Source organism: Chamaea fasciata, unplaced genomic scaffold (assembly GCF_029207755.1).
Source record: "Chamaea fasciata isolate MVZ Bird 193981 ecotype frontalis unplaced genomic scaffold, bChaFas1.0.hap1 SCAF_3, whole genome shotgun sequence".
Taxonomy (NCBI): Eukaryota; Metazoa; Chordata; class Aves; order Passeriformes; family Sylviidae; genus Chamaea; species Chamaea fasciata.
The window spans coordinates 109,576,809-109,604,673 of NW_027094088.1; the positions used below are offsets into that span (position 1 = coordinate 109,576,809).

Sequence of the window (27,865 nt, forward strand, 5' to 3'; positions counted from 1 at the left end):
CCTATGTCCAGACAGGCTTTGAATATCTCCAAGGACCTAAAAAATTATATGATCCTAAGGAGGGAGACTCCATATCTCCTGGGCAACATGTGCCAATGCTTAGTCACTCTCACAATATAAAAGTGTTTCCTGATGTTCAGAGGGAACCTCCTGAGTTTCAGTGTGTGTGTTCCCATGGACCCTGGCACGAGGCACACACTGAGAAGAGTCTGGCTCTGACTTTTTTGATCCTTCCCCCAGGTGTTTGCACTGATAAGATCCCCCTGAGCCTTCTCTCCTCTGGCTGAGCTCCCACCTCTCCGTGTTTCCTCATAGAAGAGTTGTTCCAATCACTCCAGCATCTTTGTGGCCCTTTGCTGGACTCTCTCCAGTCTGTCCATATCTCTTTGGTACTGGGAATCCCAGAACTGGACACTGCACTGGGAAAAGATGTCCTCTGTTGGCTGAGGAAAGGGGGCTGAGGTACAGCCTAACTCAGGTGTATTGGAGTCCAAGAGAGTGAACAGCAGAGGAGGGGGTGTTGAAAGAAGAAGACAAAGGGAAAACTGGACAGAAAAGTTGAGTCACAGCCCAGAACAGTGTTTGGAAGAGTTTTCAAGTAGAAACCTAGTAGAAATCTAGAATATCAAATTGCTTGTGGCCTTGAGACCAGAACCTGAAGGTTGTGTGAGGTGAAGTGCCTCAAGGCTGAGCCCCTTGTCCTTCTCTCCCAAAAGTGTCAGGGTCCCTGCAGAGACATGACCAGAGGCAGAGGAGAGGAGGGAATGGAGGAATTCCCCAGGGAATGGGGGTGTGAGACCTAGAGGAAAAGAGCCCTGGCACATGTCTGGGAGGCTTGGGAGAGGGGCTTGAGCAAGCCTGCTCTTGGCCTGGCTCTCCCTGAGCCTGCTGCTGTCCCCGGGGGCTCTGAAGAACAGACCAGGACATTTCACCTATCTGGAAGGTGTCCTGGGAAAAGTCCAAGGCTAGTGTCCAGCTGTGCTCCAGTTGGCCTGATTCTACTTCACCTTTCCAGAGTGTGAAAAAAAGGCGCCAAAAATGTTGAGTTTTCCATGTATATCTGGAACTTAACTAATAGCAAGGAACTGAGAGGAGGTTGAAAGGTTGAACATTTTGCAGGAGGCTTGAAAAAAACAGGAAGAGCTCTCCTTTAGCAAGGAGACGTATTTTGTTAATATGTTTTGAGAAAAGTTTGATCCCAGTAAGAGAGAAAGAAGACATCCCCAAGAACTGTCAAATAAATACAGTTGGTCATCTGATCATTTAATGTGTTTATTCAGCAACAGATTTGTGCACAAATGTTAAAAGAAATTTTGCAAGCAAATATTCAGCCAATAGCTTTCAAATAAATTTTCTTTTCAGTAATGAAATACAAAGATATTGCTCTGACAGAGGTAGGAAAGGAGCACCATAAGACAGCCTTCAAAGGTATGGTCACCCACTGGTTTTCTGAAGAAGTCTTGACCTTTGGTTAGTTTAAAGAAGATATTGTTGAAGTTTTTACTCATTAAAAAAATAAAAAGAAAACCAGAACACAACACCTTATTTAAGCTCTTTTAATGTAAAAACAAGTCAAAGTGAGAGCAAAGGTAAGACAGAAAGAGTCTTGAGAGGTTGTTGGAAGGGATAAAACATTGTGAGTCTTTTATGAAAAAGAAAAGAAATGCTGATGATTGTGAGCCTCAAATTTAGAGTAGTTGTACTTTAACTTTTCTTAACCTTTCAGTCCCATCCTTTAAGTTCATCCTCCACTCTGTGTCTTGTTGAACTCCTTACTTTCCTTTCCTGCCAGTGTAAGGCTTCCTCATGGAAGAATAAAAGGTTCTTAATAAAATATTTTAAGCTTGTGACTTTTAAGTGTCCAGTCACAAATTACACAGAAGTTGTAACTAATTATTAATGAAGCTCTGCTGATTCAAGGTATTCAAAGCTTTGATTAATTGGGAAATAACCAACCAAAGAAAATACCCTAAGCCAGTGAGGCAAATACTACTGTCATCTGCAAGGTGGAGGTGAGAAATTAGGGTAAGAAAAAATACCTTTGGAGAAACGAATTGTATACTTCAAGGGCACAGTCACATGGAAAAGAAAATAACATTTAAAGTTGTGATTAGACAAAGGGATTCATCTCCCTATTCTATTCCCCTAAGAGACTGATTCCTCTGGGATAGGAATTTTCTGAAGAAAAAGTTCAGGGACGATAATGAGTACTTGGAGGATGAGGGTATGGATTACTATGAAAAGGTTATAAGGAGAACTGGAAAACAAAACTGTATAGATCATTTTTTCCCTTTTGGAATTTAGGGGAAAAAGAAAAAAAAAGGTATTATGAAGGCATCAATCACCAGGGAAGATTTTGGTTGGATATTAGGAAAAAAAAATCTTCACTGAAAGAGTGGTTAAACATTGGAACAGGCTCCCCAGGGAAGCAGGGGAGTCACCATCCCTGCAAGTGTTCAAGAAGTCAGTAGACACGGCATTCTCAATGTGCCTTACTGGCCATGATGATATTCCATGCAAGGTTGGACTTGATGTCTTCTAAGTATTTTCCAGCCTAAGGATTCTATAATTCAAAGGTTTACTGACAGTGGGTGGTGGTGCTTCCTCACTCAGGTATTCCTGTGTTGTCAGCACTCAAAACTAGTGAAAGTACCTCACCCCCTTTAAGGTGAATGAAAGACCCCCTGAACTCCCAAGTAGGAATTTGAGGGGTGAAATCTATGTATTAGAGATAAGATTTTTACAGGCTGTCCACAGATGGAATCTTTTTCAAGTACTTCAACACTTCATAAATAAATGATGTGAAAAATACTTCTAAAATCTTTACAAATGCAATATTTACATTGTTAAATGCTTCCCCAGTCTTTACAAAAAATGAATGTGTGACAGCTTTGAGAGAATAAAGGATGTCTTACAACAAACAAGGTAGAAGAGAGTCAGTCATTGCACATCTGCAAAAGAGCTTAACTGAAGTGTGATACAACAAATGTATTTTTATTAATGATTAGAAATCTGACATATCTAACAATACACAGCAGGTATGACATATCTAACAATACACAGCAGGTATAACATATGGGAGAGCCCTGCCTAGTATCTTTCTAAAATTTTTCAAGGAAAAATACATCAGCAGAAATGAAAATGTATGTGCTGTTTTATATGAGAGGAGTTTTCCCCTTAAGTCTGATAAGTAAGACTTGAAATAAGATCCCAGTATAAAATAAAAGTTGAAAGTTCACCCACTTTGTCCTCTTATTCAGAGACATCAGCAGTAGATTTCCATGAATGATGGATTGAGGCACTGCGTTCCTTCTGTTTGATTTCCACTTCCCATCCATTGTCTCTCAATAGACTATCACATGCATGAAGGCACCTTATGAAGTTCCTTCAGCTACCTCAGTTTTTGTCTCTGAACTGGGCAGCCGCTGTCATCACTTCTACAATGAAGCTAATTTTCCTTAATTTAGATTCAGTTTTCTTCTTTTTGCTTTCACTTCTTTTAGGAGAAAGTGACTTCAGAGTTGGTGACTCACCTCATGGAAGTTCTCTGCCAAGTCTTCTGTAGGTTGAACATGGTTCTTTCCAACCAGTTCCAAACAATTCATGTTTTTCTGGACCTGGCATTAGTTCAGGTTGTATTTCTTGACATTAACACTGCTACAATCCACTTATTACTGTTGAATAGAATAAGACCTATTATGCAATAACTTGGTTTTCATAGGTCCTGCTCAGTTCCCCTATTATGTCCTTGAAACTAACTAAAACTATGACAATAAATAAATAGATCTATGACAATAATTAATTTTTTACAATTTCACTTTCTTTTCCCTTTCAATAAACTTATTAACAATTAATCTTGATACTCATATTGCCTCTCATATTGCCTTATCAATTACTGCATTCTGTGCTTTGCTGTGAGAATAATTTCAACATTTTGCTTCCTGTCATAATCAAACTTCAAAATACAGCACGTTTTCTCCTTCAAAAAACAGGAAAACACGCTTTCTTAAAAAGTTGAGCTGGGATACTCTGGTGAAAATTTTGTTCAAATCCATATATTAAAAAATCAATTAATTTCTTCTTGATTACCCCTATAAAGTTGAAGGATGTAACTCAGAAATCTCACAGTAAAATAGATTATCCTGTAGTAATCTTGAAACCCAAAGTTTATTACAACAGCTATATTGTTGTCAGTGACAACAAAAATAAAATATAGATCATTTTAAGGAGCAGGTTTTTTGTGCCTTTTTCTGATGAAAAAAAATATTAGAAGGACCTAATTTATTTACCTGAGCTTGGTACAATGACTAAGTTATCTAAAATCAAGCTTGTTTTCTTTTAAAAAAATATAGCTATCTTCAGATTTTTCTTAAGAAATCTGGTGTGGTTGGGACAATACTTGGATGTTGTTTCATTGTTTCTTAGCATTAGAAGCAGAAAAGAGCATTATTAGGAAAAATATTGAAGATTAATTATTTTTCTACATGGCAGCTTCAAATCTGCTGTGCTCATCACGGTGGCTGGAGTGAATTTCAGGTACAGTCTCCTCCTCTGGAACCTGCCATGAAAAACAAAGAGCTCAGTTAATGATAGATAGATTTTCTTTTGCCATAAAAGAAGACTAAAATGTGCTGAGAATGTAATTCTATTTGTAGATATTGTATGTCTGTTTATTAACATTGACACAGCCTGACATGAACCATCAATTCTGGATATAGAGGAATGAACTCAGGGTTTTCTTCACAGAAGAAGGAATTTAGTTCTTTAAAAAAACTAATAAGGTTTACTTTAAATTCACATTTTACTGGCAAGGAATGTATGTTATATATCACTTCTTGCCTTGCCTTTTTGGGATTGTCCTGGCATAAAGGATAAAGTTCAGATTGCTTAAATTAGGAATACGTCATCAGTCTCTGATAAGGAAGAGGATACCTGATACAGTGAGTACATTGGAAAGAGATAAAGTCCTCCACTGTGATATCAATTTGTTGTCTCTATTTCTGCTTTTTGTTCCAGGTGAGTTCAATGAAAAAGGCACAATTACATAAGAAGTCAAAAATGATCCTGAAGGAGGGATTGATAAATTCACAGCCTGAGGTAGAGCAGCATTTTTTAATTTTGAAGAGGCAGCCTTTAAGACTCGTGTGCAAACCACAAAGCCCAGGAGAGCAGTGGCTGTACATCCTCCAACAAAACGAAAATAAAAGGAGGTTGTGTCTTACCTCCCAATAAGCAGAGTCATCAAAGCAGTTCTGGTCAGATACCTGTCCCAAAAAGGGCAGTTTTAGAATAGCACCTGCAGGAAAACCAGTGTGAGAGGTATAAAAAATTAAGAAAATTACCAAATAAATGTCCCTCAGATGTGCCCTAGGCAGCCAGCTAAATTTTCTGACTGATTTCCTCATTTAGAGGAAAGCCCAACCATCCTGGGACATCAGGTCAGTTATTCTGAGAGGTGATGCAGATTTCTTGATACAAACATAAATAAGAGCATAAATAAGAGCTTGTTTTAAATTGACCAGATTTCAGATCAAAATTTTCTATTTCAGCCTGACTTTTGTTTGCTTGTTTGTAAGTATTCACAAACACATAGAAACACGTGACACCTCACTGAGTATGTCTTGACCTCAAAGTAGTTTCTGTTCAAATGTCAAGTGTCTGAATCTAGAGAAGAATTCCTTCCAGAACAACACCTTATTATTCCTATAGATTTAAAACTCAGTGTCTTTGGAGCATGTATTCAGTAAGATAAATAGAATCACAGAATCATAGAAACATTTAGGTTGGAAAAAAACTCCAAGATCATCAGGTCCAATCCTAGACCAAACACCATCTTGACAACCGGACCAGAGCCCTGAGTGCCACATCCAGTCACTCCTTGGACACCTTCAGGGTTGGGGACTGCGCCACTTCCCAGGGAAGCCCCTTTCAATGCCTGACCATCCTTTCAGTGAAGGAATCCTTCAGTGTAGTTCAGGTGATGAACCTGAACTTCATTTGAAGATAAAAACACTGAAAACCTGCTTTTCCATATTTGAGTTTCTGGCATTGGGACCCATTATTTCAATTTTATATTATTTACAGAAAATTGCTGGTACATTTAAGTTCTCCATGGAGAAACCTCTAAATTCACACGTGTTTTTAGTCACTATAAGCATCACACTGACCTGTGAGTGCTCCTCCCACTATCGCAATTCCAAGCGTACTTCCCAGGGCAGCAGCCTGCATGGCAGGACTAAGCTGGTGACCATCCCTGAAAAGGGTAGAAAACCAAACCAATGTCTATCAAAAAAACTGATACACTTTGAGGCTGATGATCAGTCTTACAACATTGTACTCACTGCATGCTGGACAAGGTCTCATAGGAAAATATCCTAGAATCTTTATGGATAGAAAAGATCTCCAAGATCATCGAGTCCAACAAAACCTGCCATTGCTGGGTACAAGACTGAACTCAGGACTTTAATTTAGCTTTTTTTTTTTAGGCTACAGATGAAAAGTTCTTTGAGAATGTTATTAATGTCCTGTAAGCCATTAGAGAATACTCTCTGTTGTAAAAAGACCAGCATTTCATCTTTTTGGAGTCTTATGAGACAATGGAAAAAAACCATTTTGCCTTTTTTTTGAAATCTTACAAATACCAGCGGTGTAATTGTAGAGTCATAATAAATATTTTTCTATGTTTGAATGGTTCAGTGAGCTGTTTCTTTATGATGTTTTAATTTATTTATTTTTATTTGAGCTTTTAATCTGTAGCAAGCTTGGCATTTAAACAGTGTGTTAAAGGCAGGAGATCATGTAGAACCCAAATTAAATGAAAATACAATGCCCGACATCAAATCAATGATGCATTTCTGAAAAAAAAAATCATAATTAGATCCAAAGAAGGCAGCAAATTAGAATAGAGCTTCAAAACTAAGGAAACTTCTTTCTCTCTTCTCTCTATAACTCACCTGATTTCCCTTGTTATTGCAGTTACTATGATGCCAGCAATACCCCCTAGAATTCCAGGTAAACCATGTAAGTTATGAACTCCACAAGTGTCTTGAATTTTCAGCTTGGATGCCAACACAGGCTGAAATGAGGGGAAATAGGAAGTTATAGTTTATAGTGAGTTTATAGTCTTCTGTGATCTCTAGGTGGACATGCAAAAGAAAGAGCAGAAGCACAAGAATCAAATCATTATTAAAAGCCACCATTACCTGGAGTTGCTGTATCTATCCTCCCTTTGTAGCAAACCAAGGGAGCACCAGGAAAGCCAAAGAGAAATAAAAAAATAGGAGCAGAGCTGGGTTCCCAATACTTACAGTGAGGAACTGGAATCCAAGGACAGAGATAATTCCAGCAACGACCCCAATGAACATGGCAGAAAAAGGGTGGATTGCCAGGTCAGCACAGGTACCCACTGCTACTCCTCCTGCCAGGGTGGCATTTTGAATGAGAACCTGCAGAGGGGACACAGAGCAGGGCAGAGGTCACACACGAGGACCAGAGGCTTGTTTTAGGGCTGAGTGCCTCTGAAGGCTCTCTTGCACATGCTGGGCTCAGAAAAATAACTGCAGCTGCTGGAAAGGAGAGGGTAAAAACACGGATGGATTTTAGGGCAAGGGGATAGAAGCTGGTTTGGTTTTGTGTGTTGTGCAGCTGCACCGAGATTTCCAGGGGATGGGTCATTGCCTTGAAAGACCTATTTTGGCCATTGTAATAAGGAAACTCATGTAGGAACATCTTTGGAAAAAGATCCAAAAGTCCACCTGAACACTGGACTAATGTCTCTAAAGTCCAGCAGGTTCTGTGGACAAGAGTATCATTACAGAATCATTAAGGCTGGAAGAGACCTTTGAGATTAATAAATCCAACCATCGAACCAGTACAATCACCATGTTCCCAGTCTACTGCACTGCTTTCCAACCCTTTCTGTCAAGAAATTTCTCCTAATATCCAGTCTGATGCCCTATTGCAACTCGAGTTCGTTTTCTCTCAACCTGTCACTTGGTGTTTGAAGAAGAGACCAAGCCCCAGCTAGCTCCACCTTTCTTACTCAGGGAGTTATAGAGATTGAGAAGATCTTCCCTCAGCCTTCTTTTCTCCAGACTCAGCCCCCCTATCTCCTTTAGCCACTTCTCATCAGACTTTACAGGTTTTAAAAGTATAATAGCTCTAATTCTGGCCATAGTGTGGAGAAAGGCCCCAGATAGCCTGGACAGAAAGATGGACACTGGGAATCTGCCTACTCATCCTTATTAGAGAGGGTTGACTCTATGTAACAAAGGTTATGATGTGATTCTTACCATACTGAATTTGCCTCTTTTATCCACCAAGCTGGAGAGGGCGAATGTTACGATGGTACAGGCAGCCAAGGAATAATAAGTGTTGATAATGGCTATTGCCTGGGTTCCTGGGACACTTGCAATGGCAGAGTTAAAACTGGGCCAAAAAAGCCAAAGGAACAGGGTACCTGGATGAATAGAAGTTAAAACAAAAGCTATTTAGTCAAAAGGGCCAAGACAACAGAGTGCGCTACAAGAAGTGAGGGCGATGATTAATGAGAAACATGGAATAGCCAAAATTCTGGAAGAAATAATAGAATATGCACAAACTTTTGACACTGGCAGCTGGGATTATGACACATGGTCTCTTGTCAAATCTTACTGGAATGCTTTAATGACCCCTAGTCATGGCCCACTCCCTGTCAGGGCTCACCACCACTGTGAAACCCCAGCCAGAACAGGAAGCATAGGCAACACATTCACATACAAATCCTTTATCATCTACCAATACAACTGAACGTTTTAGCTGGTTAATTGGTCTATGAACAGTTCTCACGGACAGACAGATATATGGTTTCTGACATTCATTACCATGACAGGCACAACTCAATCCTTTTAATTATGGACAACTGCTTTGGAAATACTGCTGAAAGGCACAAGGCTTTAAAGAAAGGAAGTCACCACTAACGCACAGTGAAAACACATATTTAATTTGATCTTTCCATCCTTGGCAGCAAGGAAAAACTGTAAAAATATGTGTACCACTGAAAATATGGTGCATGCATGAGACTAAAAGGAATTTCCTTCCTGAAGTGTACTTAGGAAAATGAATGTAGCATAATAATAGGTAATCAGAAAAAAAGTAGGGATGGAAGAGGGATGAACAGCTAATCAGCTCTCAATATCACTTCACTTACCAATCATGGCAAACATGTCTGAGTGATAGGTGGATTCATCATTTTCATGTTTGTTTGCCAGACCAGGACGGTACAAGACAAAAGCTGCAGCCAAACCAAAATAAGCTCCAAAAGCATGGATAGTCATCGAAGCTCCAACATCTGTGGCCTATAAGAGGGACCCAAAATAATGCCACAGATTTTTTTATAACATTAATACAAGGGTCTGATGAATGAGAAGTCTGGAGGACTTAATTGTTTTATTCTGTGGTAGAAACCAGAGCCTAGCATAAACAAACTGGAAGTATTACAAAGTGAAAGCATTTATTATAAAGAGAAAACACTGATTGCTAAGTAGTTGTACCTTGAATATTTTGGTAACTAGATGTTCATTGCATGCAAAGATGGTGATCTCCAGAAGAGTCAGGATCAGCATCTGAATGGGACTTGTTTTTCCCAGGAGTGCTCCAAATGAAATCAAAGCAGTTGCTGTACTGAAGTCTGCATTTATCATGCTGAAGTTAAGAAAAAGAGAAAAAAACCCCCAAAACACATGAAAAAAAAAAGAAAATTGGTTTAAAAGCTGTAATATCCAACATGCCATTAAAATGATATCATTAAAATTATAGAGCTTTAACTCTTCTAGATACAAAATGATCAAGCTCATCTTCATGGATAAAAATTAAATCAAACCTTTCTAGATGGATCTTGTAAGAATCTTACCAGCTAGCGAAGAGTAAGTGCAGAAGGTTTCCTCCCACTTATACCATACACATGTGCTTAGCTGATTGGAATTATGATGAAAAGGCAGATGAGAAGTGTATTGGGATGTGCAGGGATATCATGGGATCACAGAATCATTTAGATTGGAAAAGGTCTCTAAGACCACTGAGTCCAACCTTTTACCCAGCACTGCCAAGCCCACCACTAAACCATGTCCCTCAGTGTCACATCTGCAGGTTTGTTAAAACACTTCCAGGTCACTCCACAGCTTCCCAGGGCAGACTGTTCCAGTTCCTGATGACCCTTTCTGTGAAGAGATTTTTCCTAATATCCAACTAAACCTGCCTTGGTGTGATTTCCTCTTGTCCCTTCAGGCCATGTCCCCTTGTCCTGTCACTTGTTCCCTGCGAGCAGAGCCCGAGCCCCCCAGCTGTCCCCTCCTGTCAGGGAGTTGTGCAGAGCCAGAAGGTTCCCCCTGAGCCTCTTTTCTCCAGGCTAACCACTGCTACCCCAGCTCCCTCAGCTGCTCCTCATCTGGCTTGTGCTCCAGACCCTTCCCCAGCTCCATTCCCTTCTCTGGACATGCTCCAGCCCCTCAATTTCCAGCCTAGGAAATCAAAGGCTTCAAAGATGACAGTGAAGTCTTTGGTCAGATGGTTTACAGAATCCTGGAAGCCTTGCACGCCCGTCTGTCTCTGTGCATTATCTTTGCATGAGCCGTCAGGCAGGGGATTGGCAAACTAAATAAAACCAGAAATTGATCAATAACCTAGAGCACAGAGAGGCACTAACCTGTGAGTCCCTCTAAAATGCCTGCCTGTAAACATCAAGGAGCTACTTGTATCATTCCTGCTTTCCCCTCAGTAATGTTTGGATGCTGTTCATTTCAAAAACATGTAAAAGTTTTCTCAGAAAACAGAACTGCAGATGTGGAAAACACTCTGAGACCTTGGTAGAGGCAGGACAGGTGAATAGGAGGGGCATTAATTGTGCTTAGAGATGTTGCCCATGAGATTTTTTGTTCTGTGACCAGTGTTCAGACCCTGCTGGAGTGTGATGCTCATGGAAATCATTCCTGGAGGAAAGAAAACCTCGTGACTGCATAGACATGCTGCTCCAGCCTTTCTTCTGTGGCCCCACGTGTCCTGGAAAGACAGATCCTTCCATGCCTGCTGGATGCAGGATGTGCTGTGCTGCTGCTGGAAATCTTCCAGCTTCCACAGCTTCAGAGATTCAAAGAAATGTCTCTACAGGACCCACACCTCCCACACATAATGTAGCACCTCAAATTTCTTCACAAATTTTGGTTACCTTGGCCCAGTGCAACAGGAGTGGCCCCTCAGAGGTGAAGGGCACATGGATAAGGAGACGTGGACAGTAAGGCTTAATGAAATTTAGGTAAAGTCTGACCCCACAGATGTCGTGGTTTATGGCTTCTCCTGATATCTTGAGGGATAGAAATATCTTTTTTTTTTTTTTTTTTTTTAAATTCACATGTACCTTTCGATGTTAACAGGAATTTTCCCGTCTTTCATGTGCCAAAATCCTTGCATCAGAATTCCCCACTGTAGACCAAAGGCAGCAATGAGCATGTTGAAACCAACACTGCTGAATCCATATTTCTTCAAAAAGGTCATCAGGAAACCAAATCCAACAAATATCATCACATGGACATCCTGAAAGTCTGAAGGAAAAATATGTCTATATAGAGACTGTGGAGGGTGAAAGGCAAGGGACAAAGGCAGCTTGAAGGGAGAAGAGTTCCAAACTCCAGTCATGCATGTGATCCTTTCTTCCAACATCATGACCAGTCTACCAGCTGAAAACTGAATGTCTGGAAAATGCCACACCTAATTATTGATTATATTGATTCCTGTATCATTATGAAAAGCCACTGGAACTCTATAATTGCAAATTTACTTGTGTCTGACATTGTCCTCTCTTTGTGAAGCTCCCTGGAACATCATCACAGCTTCATGTCCTTACAGAAAAGTCATGTTCCCCTTCCAATAGAGGTAGTCAGAGCCAGTGTGTTCTGACTAACTCCAAAATTGTACATGGGACTTGTTTGGGTGAGTGCTAGTTGTCCCAGTGCAAAGGAATGCTTGGGATCCCTAAAAATTACTGTCCAAGACATTGACCTTTTTACATGGATAAAAGAGAAATTAATTTTTAGGCAAAGTTTAGATTTACAAATTAATATAGTTAATCAGCATACAATTAGTCTTCATTAAAATATTTGGGATTTTTTTAAATATGAATTTTGTTAAAATATGGTTAGGTTTTTTCCTACTTTTTAAAATTGTTACTTTAATTTTATTTTTTATGCTTTTAATACAAATTGAGTCTATCACCACAACATGGATACCTTATTTTAAATTTTTTTTTCCTTTTACTTTTAAGCTTTATGTGATTTAATTGACTCTAAACCAGACAGGTTTGAGTCCTGTAATTGCAACTTTTTGTCTGATTTTACTGTTAATAAGAACCTCCAGTGTAGAGAGACCATTTTTAAAAAATTATTTCATTTCTCTTACCAACAAGCGTAAAAAACTTGAGCTGGTTAATATAACATTTGGGTTGAAGTTGCAAATCCTATTACTTGAAGCATTCCTCAGTTTTGCATTACCAGGCTTAGCCAAAAGAGGGCCCAGAAGTATAAGAAGTTACTGGGAATTCCTAATAAACTCTTTTATATTTGCAGTGTCATATTCCAGTCCTAGCACTGAAATATGCAGTAAGAGCCTTTACTTTGCATTTAAGAAGCAGCATTGTTGGCTGGCTTGGGATTAGATGATAAACTTTAAGGCCCCTTCCAACCCAGGCCGTTCTCTGATTATATAGAAGTGTAGGTGGTTCACAAACACCTTCAACCCTTTTGCTTCCTCTTCAGGCTGGACATTTTAAAGCTCTCTGGACTTATTCACACAAGTGGTTTAAAGTTCTGTTTTAAACTAGCTTAATTCATGGGTATTGATGACAAATTCTTTCTTGTTTAGCCTGTACCTTGAACTCTTACGCATGATTTTAAAGAAGAGTAGGTCTGGAGTGACTTTAAATGGTGAAGAAAACAGCATGACCTGAACCGAACTGTTCCACTAACTAGCTGTGTTGCACAAAGCATAGCTCTTACTTCTATCAGACAGGAAAATGAAGATTGGGAAAAACACTCCAGCAGGTCCTGAACCAAGACACTGCACAGCAAGGCTGGCCACGACCAGCATATTAACTCCACTGCAAGGTGGTCAGTCTCAACACAAAGATGCCTGTGACATGTAAAGCTGATCTCGTTTGGACTAAAGCTGTAAACCATAGAACCCTGATCAAGAGGGATGCAAAAGTTTTCCTAAGCCCTGAGTTATGGATACTCACAGGACAATGCATACAGGATGCCAATATGAAAGAAATCCTCTTGTAGTGCTCTAAGAACCATCACATCCCCTTGTTCTCCCATTCCAGTGGCACAACACACCTCAAATTGTCCATCCAATTTGCCATTCCTGTACTTCTGTTTACCAGAAATAGATATAATGCAGAGCTGCAATTTAGGAATGATCTCAGCTTAGGCCTCCTTACCTGAGTGCAAAGCTATGCTGATCCTCCACTATTATTTTAATTTCTCTTATGTCCAAAACCACTGAAACAGCTTGAATTCATTGTTCTGAGGTGTTTAAGGCATACAAAATCAGGTCTTGCACTGAAGTTCTGAGAATATAAATTACCTCCTGGATGAAAGAACTAAATCTATGAGGAAGAGATGAGTTAACTTCCTAAGGCATAGTAGTTTGAACCCATCATTTTGGGTTACAATCAGTTTGGGACTCAAGGAAAGTCCTGGCTTAAGATATTTCCTAATACACTTCTACAACCATAACAATAAATTTCTGCCAAGACCTCAGGCAAACTGCACTTTTGTTTGCACTTTGTACAGGTAAATTTGAGAGTAAGGGGTCCTAAAAATGAAAATATAGGTATTGTGAAAATCTACCTTTATTTCCAATTTTTATTGGGAATGACCTCTGTGAGGACAACATCTAAAAATTCAACATGACATCAGTGGTGTTTGCTTGGTTTATGTTTCTACTGGTAATCTGTACACCCTGGCCAAAAGAAATATATGTTCTTCTCTCCTAAAACATTGTTCCCACCTTAAGAATAGTCTCTTATCCATGCTATGCCTAAAGCCATGCCTGTCAGGAAGTCAAGGGCCCAGTTTGCATGAGCCCAAACCATTCCAGAAGGCTGCTTACAGGTCAGTAATGTGGGCAGCCAAGGGACAAGAGTGCAGGAATAAGTCCTACACTGCCTGTGCAGAGAGGCGTGGGAGACAGTAGGAAATTCCTCCCTCACTTTTTAGATACTGATATTAGTGAAGAAATAAGCGTAAGTGTTTACTAACTGGACAGGTTGCATTTAAGACCTATATTGTAGTGTTAGTTCAATTACCTGTGCTGACAAATTATTCACGTGGGTTTTGGCATAACTTTTGCTTAGGCCAACAGTCACCTCCTGGGTCACAGCGGGCCAAGAGAATTCCCAATGCACTGTCTAGATAAGGCCACCTGATTTAGGAACTTGGATAGTTCAATACAATTGGGATAGTTTAGTATGACAACAGCTAAGAGAGCTGCACTTGTCCAGCCTGGAGAAAAGAAGGCTCTGGGGAGACATTAAAGCACCTTTTGTAGTTAAAGGAGGCTTATAAAAAAGTGGGAGAGTGACTTCTTAAATGGGCAGATAATGGTAGGAGGATCAAGAGGGAAGAGTTTTAATTTAAAAGAAGAGGGATCTATATTGGGTATTAGGAAGAAAATCTTCCCTTTAAGGGTGGTGAAGGCCCTGGCACAGGCTGCTCAGAGAGGATGGGGCTGTCCCTGGATCCCTGGAAGTGTCCAAGGCCAGGTTGGACAGGGCTTGGAGCAACCTGGGATGGTGGAAGTTGTCCCTGCCTATGGAAAAGGGTGGAATGGGATGGGCTTTAAGGTTCCTTCCATCCCAGGCTTTCCTTTGGCTCTATGAACATCATTGCCATGGCCAAACTGTGTCATGGAGAGTGGGCTCTGGCACAGCCTAAGTTATCACATCTCAGGAGTACTGCTACATCTCAGTGAAGCTCACCTAAATGTGAGTAATTAGCCCCTAATATCCATCAGGTGGCTTGCATCTGGATCTGAATAATGCCCTCATTTGCTGTTCTCTGGCCCAGACAATGCTCTCTGTGACAAGACACAACACAGTATTACTGCAACCTGAGATGACAGGACCCTGTGACAGCCATGGAATGGAAACTTAGAATGAGAGAAGAAGAGGGATACATTGAAAATTACACAGGTGCTACCGGCAGGCAGGGAGTTCTGTACTCTATGATCCACACCAAGTGCATTGCAATCAGGGCTACAACTAATTGAGGCCTCAGAGCTGAAAAACTGAACAACAAACCTTCAATACCGCCTGGAAAACACAGTTTGCAGCTCTGCAAAATTAGTTTTCTACTTATTCACAATGGTCTTATCTTTCCATGAGGAGGAGGGGATGCGAGAAGTAACTACTTCTCAGGCCAAGAGCTTTTTCTGAGCTTCACCAAGTATTTGCAGAACAAGAAATCAACAGAAATATTTTCAGGCTAAGCCATTACTGCCTAACGGAGCCACTGCTTTGGAAGACAGCAGGGGGTTATCCACCTTGTCACCAAAACTATGGCCCTTTTTGGAGTCCAGCTTTCACAAAGTCCAGCTTTAACATTTTATAACAATGCATATGCAGCTCAGTTTCAGTGTTCTCATAAGACACCTTTTCCAAACCTGGATGGTACTAATGAAATGTCCTACTCATTTTGATTATTTAATACAGTAATCAGGATAGAAGATCTGGCAAGAAACACCCCCATTTCTCTCTGGAAAATATTGGAATCTTTCGAAGTACTACACAGGTCTCCAAATCTTAACCTGCTGTGCAAACACTAGAACTATTTATCAGGTTCTTCTCTCCCAGAACAGTAAACTTCTCAGCAGTGAGGTACTTGCAGAATTTTGTACGTGCTCAATTTGAATTTGTCTTTGTAGCCTGCTGCTTTCACACCTCAGAAAAATGTGCTTGCCCCAAAACACAACTTTCTCCTGCAGCTTTATCAGTAGGTCTCATAAGTTAATCAGAAATCTTGCTTAGGAACAGTATAAAGAAATTTCAGCTTCTATAAATCTTAGACAGAAATACTTACGTGGGTATAACGCTGCAGGAGAAGAATTTGTGTCATAATCCACAAATATCCCATACAAAACAATGACAATCACTTCTAGAAGAAGCGCCAGGATCGAGAACTTGAACCTCATGTTGGTGTCAAAGTCTGGAGGCATTGCTGGAGAGCAGGTGACTGTGAGAGCTTGATAATGGGTGTCTGCCTTCAGAGGAGCAGACTAATTCTGTGGATCTGGGTGATATAGCAAAAAAAAAAAAAAAAAAAAGAAACGGAGACGTGAACACAGTGTCACACCCACTATGGGAGGGAAAGAGTATGGGTTAATATTGTGATTTCCATTTCCCAGGGTACTTCTGTGTGTGAAATGCTGGCCTGCATGTATTTTTTGTTTGTTTTTTTTTTTCCAGTTTGTAATACAAACTGACTAATTCAGCCACAGTCGTACCACTCACTGCCTATATGTATTTTAAAAAGGAAATTGCCTTCAAGAAAATCTCACAGAGCCTGGTTTGCTGCACGTAGTAAGGAACAGTGACTCTCAATTATGTTTCCTGTAGTCAATAATATTTTCAAGTTTTACCTCTTCTTCCAAAAAGTAAATAATTTTGCATTGCAAATAAAACATGGAAAATCATATAAGCTGTGATAAGAAAAGAGAATCTCTTTCAACAAACTGAAGTAATTTTATTTTTTTTTATTTCACAGTAAAGTAATCATTCTCAGAGCACAAGTTCCCATTGTAAACTTTTATTTAAGAAGGAAATTATTGTACTTCTTTATGTGTAAAAAGGATATTCATAGTTGTTAAAAAGGAAAGCTGTAATTATTAAAAAGAATAATTTGAAGAGGACAGCTCCAGTTTTCATTTTGAATGATTGCTTTTTTTAACATTCTCCTTAGGTCAGACAAAGGAAATAGGTCAGAGACCAAATCTATTACATGGTTTAAAAAGCCTAGTTTGTAAACTTTCTCACAAATGGAAGAGAAAATTAAATTTCACTTAGTTTTCTGTTGGATGATCTCTTGTTCTTGAGAGTCACATTGCTTGTCAAAATTTGTCTTGAGTCCTCAAAATTTTGTGGATAAAATATTGTATTGATGTGAACACCTTCACTTCTGTTAATCCAGTAGTCAGAGAACAGGGCAAAAATTGTACATCAGGAGCTTTTATTTAATGAAAAATTGTATCTATTAAAAAGAGGGATGATATTGTAGTAGCTGACTAATTGGTCATGAAGAAGTAGTGTCAGGGCACAGCAATAAAATGCTGTTCAGTCCTTGGGTATAAAAACCAGCTTCATATAGAGATGTTGGGAGATGATGCTAAGCTGGGCTGCTGTCCTGGTGAGATACTGCTGGCAAACTGCTCACATTTGCTATGTCATTGGAAATGTCATTGCTAGGACATTTTAAAAACTCAGTTGTTTTTTAAGATACTTGTATTCTGATGTATCTGGTAGTGCCATGACTTTTTCTCTGTTCCTAAGTCCAATTAAAAATTCTTTAATATAAAGGTAGAGTTAGACCATTATCCAAACTATGTTTGAAATTATCACAGCTTTTTCTCTGTGAAAATGAGTCTGTGCCTTTGGAGGGGAAACCAAAGTATTTAGCAAGAAAACACTCAGGTATTACATAATCAAGCCTGAAAGTGGCAAAGCTAAAATTAGCACATATGTGTTTTTTTCCTTCATATCAACTGTATTTCACTTGAGCAGCTCAAAGAGAGGAAACAGCTTTGTTAGAAAGCTATCTCTCATCCTTACTGCAGCACAGGATAGGACACACAGCCAGGTCTGATTGTGAGGATCTGTGAGCTTCTACATTTGCTCAGGATGTGATTAAAAAAGGACAAACTCATGAGCAAAGTTATTTATTTATTTATTTATTTATTTATTTATTTATTTATTTATGTATTTTTTTTTACTCATAGCTTAGCCAGGAATATGTTGTATATTCAGTGCATAAAGATTTTCCCAGTGAATATCTCAAACGTCATGTACAATCCTTATGTTAAGATCATTCAGGGGTGCAGAAAAGTTTCCTTGCTGAAATCTTATCAGGAAAAGAGCCTTTTAATGGTGTTTAGAATTTAGAATGGGTCAAGCCCGTTCAATAAAAACATTTTCTGAGGTTATTTTTTTATGTCTTAAATCTTGTGCAGGTACATACACGCATGGAGACGCACAGTTTGTATTGGAACAGTATTCATCCATGACTTTTTCCTTTTTCCTTGGCCAGGAAGAATAACTTAGCTATTTTCCCAGTGAGGTAAACTAATGCCCAGCAGCCACAGAATGGCCCCTAGACAGGTACAGGTGATTTACACACAAATAGGGATACTGAAGGAATTATGTTTCAATATTTATGCACTCTAGTATTTGTTCTAAATAAATGAAATGTTTCTCTCTCACCATTAGGAAGGCTGAATCTGTCACAAAATATTTCATATACTGCCAACTTTAAGCTAAAAGGACTGACAACACAAACTGCCAGGAAGAAGATGCTTTATCCAAGGAGTGGAGCTGGACTATTTTGCTCACTGGACCTTTTGGGAAAACCCAGTTTGGCTTGACTTACTGCCTCGGTTTTTGCTTGCTGAGATGGGCTTTGGCCTGTGTCATATTTGGGTGTGGGCATTGCTTCAGGAAATGACAGGTGGATATTCTCCTCAAGCCTCTCCAAGGGAAGAACTGTGAACAGCCATACCCTGGGTACATACACACCATCTGTGGAGAGTACGGAATATCTGTCCTTTTAAATCAGGAAAAAAAGATCTGGATCCTTCAGCCCTATATCACAGTGGAAACATTGTACATAAGAGGTCCTACATCTTGATCTGTTGTATTTCCCTGCAGAAGCAACTGCCATGTCAATGGCTGTCTGTCATTCCCTTTTTTTTCCATGATTGCCTTGTTTCTTACGCAGGCTTTCCTGGTGATGGGGAACAGCCATCTCCAACATCTTTCAAATGCCTTTATGTGTCCATCCAGCTGCTGCATAGGGTTATCAAAATGCACACATCTTGAACTGTTCCTCTTTAGGAAATTCTCTTATGTCTTCTTATTTGCTTTATCCCAGTCCTGGTGGCTATAAATGCAGAGGAAGGACTGAGGGTGTTCTTTGACAAATATTTTTGCACAGCTGGATCTACTAAATAACTTTACATATTTGTCATTTAACAGCTGTTGGTTTTTATATCCAGGTTTCCATCTAAACAGGACATTGGTGACATATCACAAACTTTATGTTAATAAATGTGAACAGTTATGTCAGAATTTCAAGCTTCTGTAATTATAAAAATAAGAAATAAAGGGGTTGCTTGGCCAGTATCTTACAGAAAGAATGAGAAAGAATATGCATTTAATAATCTTCTTACAGAATGCCCTCAAGCATCATTGGGAGTGTCATTCAACTGAGCAGACACACTCTGTGCGTTTCTATACCTGATCTAACTTGCAACATTTCCCTTTTAAATCACAGACTCATGGAATCATTAAGGTTGGAAAAGACATCTAAGACTGTGAAGTCCAACCACTAACCCAGCGCTGCCAGGTTCACAACTAGACCAGCACCACCAACAAAACCCCCTCAGCACAATATCTGCAAGTCTTTTCCATTTATTTTCCAGAAGAAATAGAAACTTCCAAAAGCAAATTTTTTCATGTTTAAGTAAGTTACCTAAAATACCTGGCTAAATAGGCCATGTGAATGGAAGTGCCCTTTTTGGTCAAGTTTGTTGGCTGATGCAGGTTCAAATCAGCTTCATGTCTCCCAGAAGAAGCTGATATTATTAAAGACTCTGATCTCAGTTCACTGAGGTCTGAGCTACGAGGATTCCTCAGTCAATGTAGATCTACAGAGCATGACTTGGGTGCACACTAATCTTCAATTCTCTTCTTGGCGTGTACTCTTCTTGTTGACACAGCTATGGAGATCAGAGAGGTAGAATAAGGTCCATCTTTCCTCCACACCAGGACAGAAATATTTCTCAGATCTCCTGAGCTTTGAGCTAAGTTTTTTTGAGCACATTGACATTTATCCCATTTCTGCGGTGTTGCGGTAGAAACATTATTTTCATTAAACATTAACTTCAATTTTCCAGGTCAGCAGACCCCTATCTCTCCTCAAATTGAAAGCTCAGCCAAGAAAATGCAGTTTGCCCTTGCAGTTCTTCAACAGCCTCCTTCACCTTAAAGAAGGAAGTAATATTCAGTGGATTTTTCGACTCCTTGTTAGCAACAATAAGAACACAGAATGGGTCAGGATGGAAGGGACCACCGTGGCTCATCTGGTCCCTCCTCCCTGCTCAAGCAGGGTCATCCCAGAGCACAGGGCACAGGATTGTGTCCAGACAGTTCTGGCATATTTGCAGTGAGGGAGACTCCACATCCACTCTGGTCTCTGTTCAGTGCTTGGTCCCAGCACAGGAAAGAAGTTCTGCCTCATGTTCAAGTGGAACTTTCTGTGCATCAGTTTCTGCCCATTGCCTCATTGTTTTGACTGGATCCAAATCACCCCCACCAGCCTCTTAGTTAATTTCTTGTAAATGTATTTTATTTTTCCATTTGAAATCTCACAGACTTTGTTCTCTAAGACTTTGCTTGATTATTATAGAGTATTTTTAATCTTTCCATTGCACAAAGAACATCAATAGAAGGTAACAATAGAAGGAATTAGCTTTTTTCTTTCCTCTAAATAGAATAGGCCACGTAGTTACATCCAGTTAGGCTATGTTCAGCTAAAGCATGACTTGTTGAATAGGGGCATGCTTCACTTAAAAACTTCACCCTTTCACTTCTTCTTTTATTGCATGAATGTTGTGAAGCAGGGGTTAAATGCTGAAACAGAAACTTTTGGTGGAGGTGTATCCCAAAGTTGCAGGGAAGGTGTTTACTAAAGATAACAGGGTTCTGCTCCCTTCTACAACGGCCAGTGGGCCTGTGTGAAGTGCTCTTGTGATAAAAAGGAACCTCAGCTAAGTTGGATGCTTTGCATAACACCTAGAAGCTCTACCTAATATTTTGTGAAAGCAATAAGGAACACTAACACTTAGATGTCCATGTTTTAGTCTCAGGTGGTGTGAGTGATGAATCATGTCTTTTTATTGACTTTTCTTATGTTAATGTATTTCTCTTGCTCCCCATCAGTCCCCTGCGCTTACTTGTAACAGGGCACTTATGTGGCTGTTCCTGCCTATGTGAAGTCCCTTACAGAGCCTGGTTCTAAAGGCAAGCAGGTCTTAAGCTCCTGAAAAAGCACAAGGAGATGACTTCAGACTTCACTTGACAGTGAATCATCTCAGTTGTCTTTCCTTACAGAGAAATGACTGCCTCTAGGTTTCAAAATCCTCTCTGTAGCTGTGAGTACACCTGGATTTGTGTTGTCTCTGCATCATGCCAGAAGAGCACTAGGAAAGGACACTTGTAAAGAAATTTGAAGAGAATTGCATTGAGTCTTGGGTATTAGGAAGAAATTCTTCCCTGTGAGGATGGTAAGGTTCTGCCACAGGTTTCCCAGAGAAGCTGTGGTTGCCCCATCCCTGGAAGTGTCTGAGGCCAGGCTGGATGGGGTTTGGAGCAACCTGGGATAGTGGAAGGTGTCCCTGCCCATGGCAGAGGGGTTAGAAATGGATATAATTTTAGGTCCCTCCCAATCCAGGCCATTTTGTGATTCTATGATTCCATAAGTCTTTTGTTTCTCACTGACCTTTCGTGAAGCATTCCTTACTTAAATCAGCAGACGCAAGCACAGGTCAATCTGAGCAATTCCAGAAAACCTCCTGCTAAGTGTGGCTCTTCCATCATTTGTACAACCATCAGCCTCTGGAGGCTGAGTTCTGATGTTCTCAGTGGTACAGCATCAGGGTGTGGTTTAGTAGTAGCATGAAATAGTTGGTCTAATCCACAAAAGGATTTGTCAAGCCAGAGAGAGACAGTAAATATAAAATTTCTATGACTCAGTGAGTGCTGTAAACACTGAGCCACATTACAAGTTAAACCTCAACATAAACCATTCATTTCATCCCTGTGTCCACACTGACCCACAAGTTCTAATCATTTTGACCTTGGCACAAGTTGCAAATGTGGGTAGAACAATTAGTACATAACAAATTCCTATAAGAAACTCCCATATTGTTTGTTCTTCCTGTGTACAGCTAACATCTCCTCCAGCTGGTTAAATGTTAGGCAAGTGGGGACTTCTTTGTTTGCAGCTTGAATGCTGACCTGATGGAAGACATGATTTGTGACCTTCATAATTAATTTACATGACTGTTTTTTAATTGTCAGGAAGTAGGTGGTAAATCACTGAATATCCCAAAGTAGTCCTGTGCTATTGAACTGACGAGATGAATTTATTATTTCCTCACAATGGGCCAAGAACAAATTCAATGAACAACTACAACTCAACTTACTATCTAAAATACAGCACCCCTTCCGGGACAAGCCTACACAGGAGGCACTACAATGAATTGGGAGCAAGTAAATATGAGTATGGAAGGAAAAATTACCTCAGTGGAAAAATCCAATCTCAAAATGTTCATACCAAGCTGTGAAAGGTGCAAGTTTTTGTGGTATAGCTCATTAGATCCTACATTCTCCTTAGATACCTCTCGTTTACCTCTAAAATATTCATATAAAGCTGAATAAAAATCTTTATACTGTTTTGTTCAACTGATCTGTCTAGATCTGCCGTGACTTTTAGTGCAAGGCTACTGGAATAACCTACGATCCAAGGAGTTAACCTTGGTTTATGACATGTTATGGTTAATATTACATCAAAATCATCTGGATTGGTTTTCTATTTCCAATGCACCCACCCTTATGTTTATTGATTACAGAAAGGATGGTCTAAGGCTCATCCAGGAGGCAGGGCAAAAAGCAAGACCAGAGACAGACTGAGCCAAAATGGTGCTCCTGGGCCAAGGGCAGATGGTGGGAGAGGCTTCAAGGAGGCTAAAATCTCCTCAATGCTCATTATTAAATACTAGGCTCAGATGATTGTTGACATTTTTGTCTATTTTTACCAGCTCAGCAAATTTCCACAGCTTTGGGTGGCTTCTCCCTTATCACAAGGTTTGTCTCCCTGCCTTCACACTTTACAACTCGTTTTCATTTCACCTTTCCCCTCCTGGGTCTTTACACATTCCTTTTCCATTGCCATTTTTCTCCTTTCCTATTTATAAGCTGATTTCCTCATGAACAGTGAGCCACTGCTATCTGCGGAAGAATCATGATCACTGCTTCCAACACCTAATTTATCGTGACTGACATTTTTTACCTCTTCAATCACCCAGCATTTGTCTCTTCGGGAGCATGGAATTTTTAGGTCCTTGAGGACTTTTCCTGCAATTGTACGTGGGTTACCACATAACAACTTCAATGAATATTTTGTAAATTTTTTACGTCCTTCTTCATTTGGGTGGAAGGCTGCTGCTGACTTTTCCAGTTTTAATGCTTAGAAATTGACTTTTTTTGCTTAATATCTTAATGAAGTGTATCTATCTATATCTATATATCTATATATCTATCTATCTATCTATCTATCTCTATCTCTATCTCTATCTCTATCTTGGTTTTGTGCTGAAAATAAAGAATAAAATGCAAGATGTTGAGAAATATCTCCTGCCATAAGAAATAGTGGCACCTGCACAGGAGCCACTCCCAGAAAAAAGCATCAATTTGAGAACCTCATTTAGGAAACATTTTCTGGGGCATTGTTGGGTGAGTGTAGAAAATCACCTCCATCATGTGACTGGAGCTGCAAAGCCACATTTATATAAGAGCTGAATTCATTCTTGCTTTGAATTTATAGAAATTCTTTAATTTCTGTGCTTCAGAAGCAGTAGTGCTCAGAAACTGTCTCTAACTCGTCAGTATGTCAGTCCTGTGCAAAAAATCACAAGGGCTACAGTTCCATTTTTGCCAAAATAAGCCTCTTTTGACCCTTCAGCAATCACTTTGTAGGGAACTTATCATACGTGTCTGCACAGAGAATGCTGTATATCACTAAATAAAAACAACACATTTCATATAAGATAACACTTCCTTTGTTATCTTTAGTGAAGTTTTTTGGAATTTGTTTACATTGGGAAAAGGCATTTTAAAGAAGATACGTGAATGGTTTTGACTGCCCTAAAAAAACCCTGGTGGTTTAAAGTCAGTGAATGCAATAAAAAGTCTTGTGGTTCATTCAACAAAATAAATGCCATAAATAAATGCCATAATTTGATTTTAGTGTGGCATCCAGGGCTTTCCTCTTTTAATTTCAGCACTTCATGGAGCAGTGGGAGAAGAGAAGAAAGCAGAGGAGTATTAATGATGCAAAACACCAAGTGCAAAACATAATTTGATTTCAAATGGTCATTTCTGTGAAGAAAAACCCCAAGAATCTGATGATAATGATTTTAAAGAGTAATTGCCAGTTACGTGTGTTGAGCCTTGGGCTCTCCATCAGTGACTGAATGAATATTTAACATGGCCCTTTTCCATGCCAGTTTGCTACCTCAACTTTTCCTGAAATTTGCCTTTCTTTCAGCATTGTTATTGATGTTGGTGTCAGAGTATCTGCTAGTCCCAGGGAGCAGCCTAAAGCTGGCATTTCACAGACCCCAGAGCAGAGGGTTGGGCCCAGTGACCAGCCCATGAACCCTCAGATGTCACCGGTGGGTTGGGAGGGAGTGTCACATCCTCACTTCTATCTCCCAGTGCCCCCTGTCCCCTCTGACTTCTGGTCAAACTGAGATATAATTATGCTGGAGGCGTGGCTATCAAATGTGATATTATAATTTATGGGGCCTAGTGCTTTGTGGGATCTTTCTCAGCATTCACTAATTAATCTTCCCGGCCCTGACTGTGTGGGTTTATCTCTGCCTTGCAGTCGGTGAGGCTGAAGCTCGCAGGTCAAATGTCTTGCTCGGGGGTTAAAAGTCTTGCTCACAGCCTAGAGTGGAGACAGGAGTTGTCAAGAAAGCTCTTAATCAGAGAGTCCATCTCCTGTTTTTCACAGTTTAACCATGGCCTTTACACTTAGAGGAATCCCATTTTTGGCAGCTTGGCCTAGAGAGATGGGAGCAGCCCAGGGGTGGGGAACATCCTCTCCCGTCCCTGCTCTGATGGACCTTTTCTGCTTGGGCTTGCTCAAACATCTTGGCGTGCTTTTATTTAATGACAATAAATTGGATATTCTGACAATACAAATTTCTACTGTCATGTGAAGGTTTCCAACCCTTGCTTTCTATTTAGTATGAGGGAGTAGCCTCAAGTTGTGCCAGGGAAGATTTAGATTGGGTATTAGGGATAATTTCTTCATGGGAGGGGTTGTCAAACTTTGGAATGGGCTGCCTTGGGAACTGGTGAAGTCACCAGCACAGGAGGTGTTTAAAAGGCATGTGGAAGTGGCACTTGAGGTCATGGTTTAATGGTGATTGTCTTTTCTGACCTTAATGATTCTGTAATTTCATGTTAACCTGATGGTGAGATTGGTCAAGAACAAGAGTGGAGCAAGTTTTGTGGAAGATTTGTTCTAACACAGCAACAGATGGAGAAAAACAGGGGAGATACAGGCCCATGACACTCAGCAAGACATCAGGATACTGAAAGTGATGACCTTCCCTTTGGTTTAGCCCAGAGGCCAAATTTATTAATGAAACTGTTGCCCTTGGTGCATTTTAAATATCAAAAATATTCTTTCTTCAGAAACTGTCAGACTGTTAAGTTACTTCATAACCTTTGTTCAAAACTGTGTTTAAGGCCCTTGCCATGTGAGTTAACAGCTGAAGAGCTCTTACATCCCTCTACACAGATAAGGCTCAGACTTGTTCTGTAGTAGTTGCTTTTATCATCCCTCAGCACATGTGCTTCTTGTGAACCAGAATAGAAACTGTAAGAAATTCATGGTGTTATTTGCTTCTCGCCTGGACTAACACCTAAAAGGTAACACAATTCAGGACAAACCAAAAAGCACATCCTAGTGTCAAAAATGAAACCACTGTCAAGACATCAGTATGAAAAATAGCTTTGTGAAAAAGCAGGCAAGTAACAGAGAAAAATGTCATTTGACATGCTGGATCTCAGCAAATGTCATATTGCTTTTACCCCATCCGTGTGTCATAAACCCAAATTCTACAGCATCTCAGCTTAACAGGGAAATGAACAACAAAATCCCAAGCACTCCTTGATGTCAGCTCTGAGAAGGGGGAACACCCAGGCAGCATTTCATCTCACCTCCTATTTGTTCTATTGCACACCTAGGGAAGCAATAGAACTAGGGAAGCAGAATCTTTTGAAATCTACAAAAGCACAGAGGTTGTGCCTGGATACCCTGCAGTAGCCCAGCAGGGTGCCTGGTGCTCCAGGGTGGCAATTCAAGTTGTAGGAGATCCCTTCCAGCTCCTGCTGCTGCTGTGCTCAAACATCATAGCTGGATATCCAGAGCATGAAACCTGGCTCTCTGGGGAGGGAGCTCTGGCAGAAACCTCTGATAACAAACTAAATCCTTGTTAAATATTCATTGGCCCAGATAAAGGGGGGGGAAAGAGGAAAGACTTGGAAAATAACCCAGAAAACATCTGAGAGTTTTGCCAAAATCATGCATCCTCCTGTAAGAGAATTGGGGTTTTACACTTAGTGTTTTCTGAGGAAAACACAGGATTTTAGGAATTTTTCACCAGCTTTAGTTTGAATTACGCTCTCTAAAAATCGTAGAATCAAAGTTTGGGTTGGAATGGAGCTAAAAGATCATCTTGTTCCACCTCCTGCCATGGGCAGGGACACATTCCACTATCCCAGGTTGCTCCAAGCCCCATCCAGCCCAGCCTTGGACACTTCCAGGGATCCAGGGGCAGCCACAGCTTCTCTGGGCAACCTGTGCCAGGGCCTCACCACTCTCAAAGAAAAGAATTTCTTCCTTAAATCCAATCTAACCCTGCCCTGTCTCTATTTGAAACCATTTGTCCTTGTCCCATTGCGCCATGCCATTATAAAAAGTCTCTCTCCAGCTTCTTTGGAGTCTTGCACAGTGGCAGTGGTGATGAAGGTAAAACTGAGCTCCAGAAAGGCAAAAAATCAAAACTACCATAATTAGTAATTTATATCCTGGAAACTTTACATTTCCCTAATTCAATATTCTCAATTGTTTTAATATGATGGTAATTTGACCAGCAGAAACAGGATGAAACAATAGATGTGAGGAAACCAGTGCCAAACTGTTTCTATATGCTTTGATTATTTATTGAGCCAATATTAGCTAAGAAACTTTGTGCAAGCAAGTGTTAAAATCAGGCCAGACTAGGCCCAGAACGTTAATAAAAGGAGATATCCTTTATGCAGGTAGAAAAATGAAAAAGGAATGCAGGTTCATGTCTGGGTATGGCTCACCCTCTTCTGTCTTTATCTAGAATTGCAGTCTTGTGGGGAAAATTATTTTTACTGACCTGAAATAAGAAGGGAAAGTGGTGAGTTCTGCCCTGCTCGAGGCTGGTTTATGTGATTCGAGGGCTATGGAAAACCAGGACCCTTTCAGGAGCAGCTGGAGGTCTGGTGGGACACCCCAGTGTGGTGCAAGGTTATTGGGAAAGAGCCACAGGAATCAAGTTATCATTTATCACCTGCAGGCAGATGTAGCAGAAGTTTTGTGATTAGGTCAGAGGAAAAGTTGCAGTTACAACATGTGCCTCCTATTTTGCCTGTACTTTGTACTTCTTTTCCTTTCTGATCACATGAAGTATAAAAAAGCCTCAAAATATCCATAAGGAATTTTCCAAGTAAAAAACCACAACC

The 27,865-nt window shown here is 40.1% G+C and overlaps 1 protein-coding gene across 1 annotated transcript; it reads right to left on the reverse strand.

Moving 5' to 3' along the window:
• Positions 1-2,973: 2,973 nt before the first annotated feature.
• RHAG (Rh associated glycoprotein) lies at positions 2,974-16,285 on the reverse strand. The gene is made up of 10 exons (XM_066180086.1): positions 16,107-16,285; positions 11,390-11,573; positions 9,531-9,681; positions 9,188-9,335; positions 8,292-8,458; positions 7,308-7,445; positions 6,954-7,075; positions 6,168-6,253; positions 5,223-5,296; positions 2,974-4,558 (listed from the first exon to the last, which is right to left on the reverse strand). Exons 1-10 carry the CDS (start codon positions 16,240-16,242, stop codon positions 4,481-4,483), a joined length of 1,284 nt encoding a protein of 427 aa, XP_066036183.1. The 5' UTR covers positions 16,243-16,285; the 3' UTR covers positions 2,974-4,480.
• Between the last annotated feature and the right edge of the window lie 11,580 nt (positions 16,286-27,865).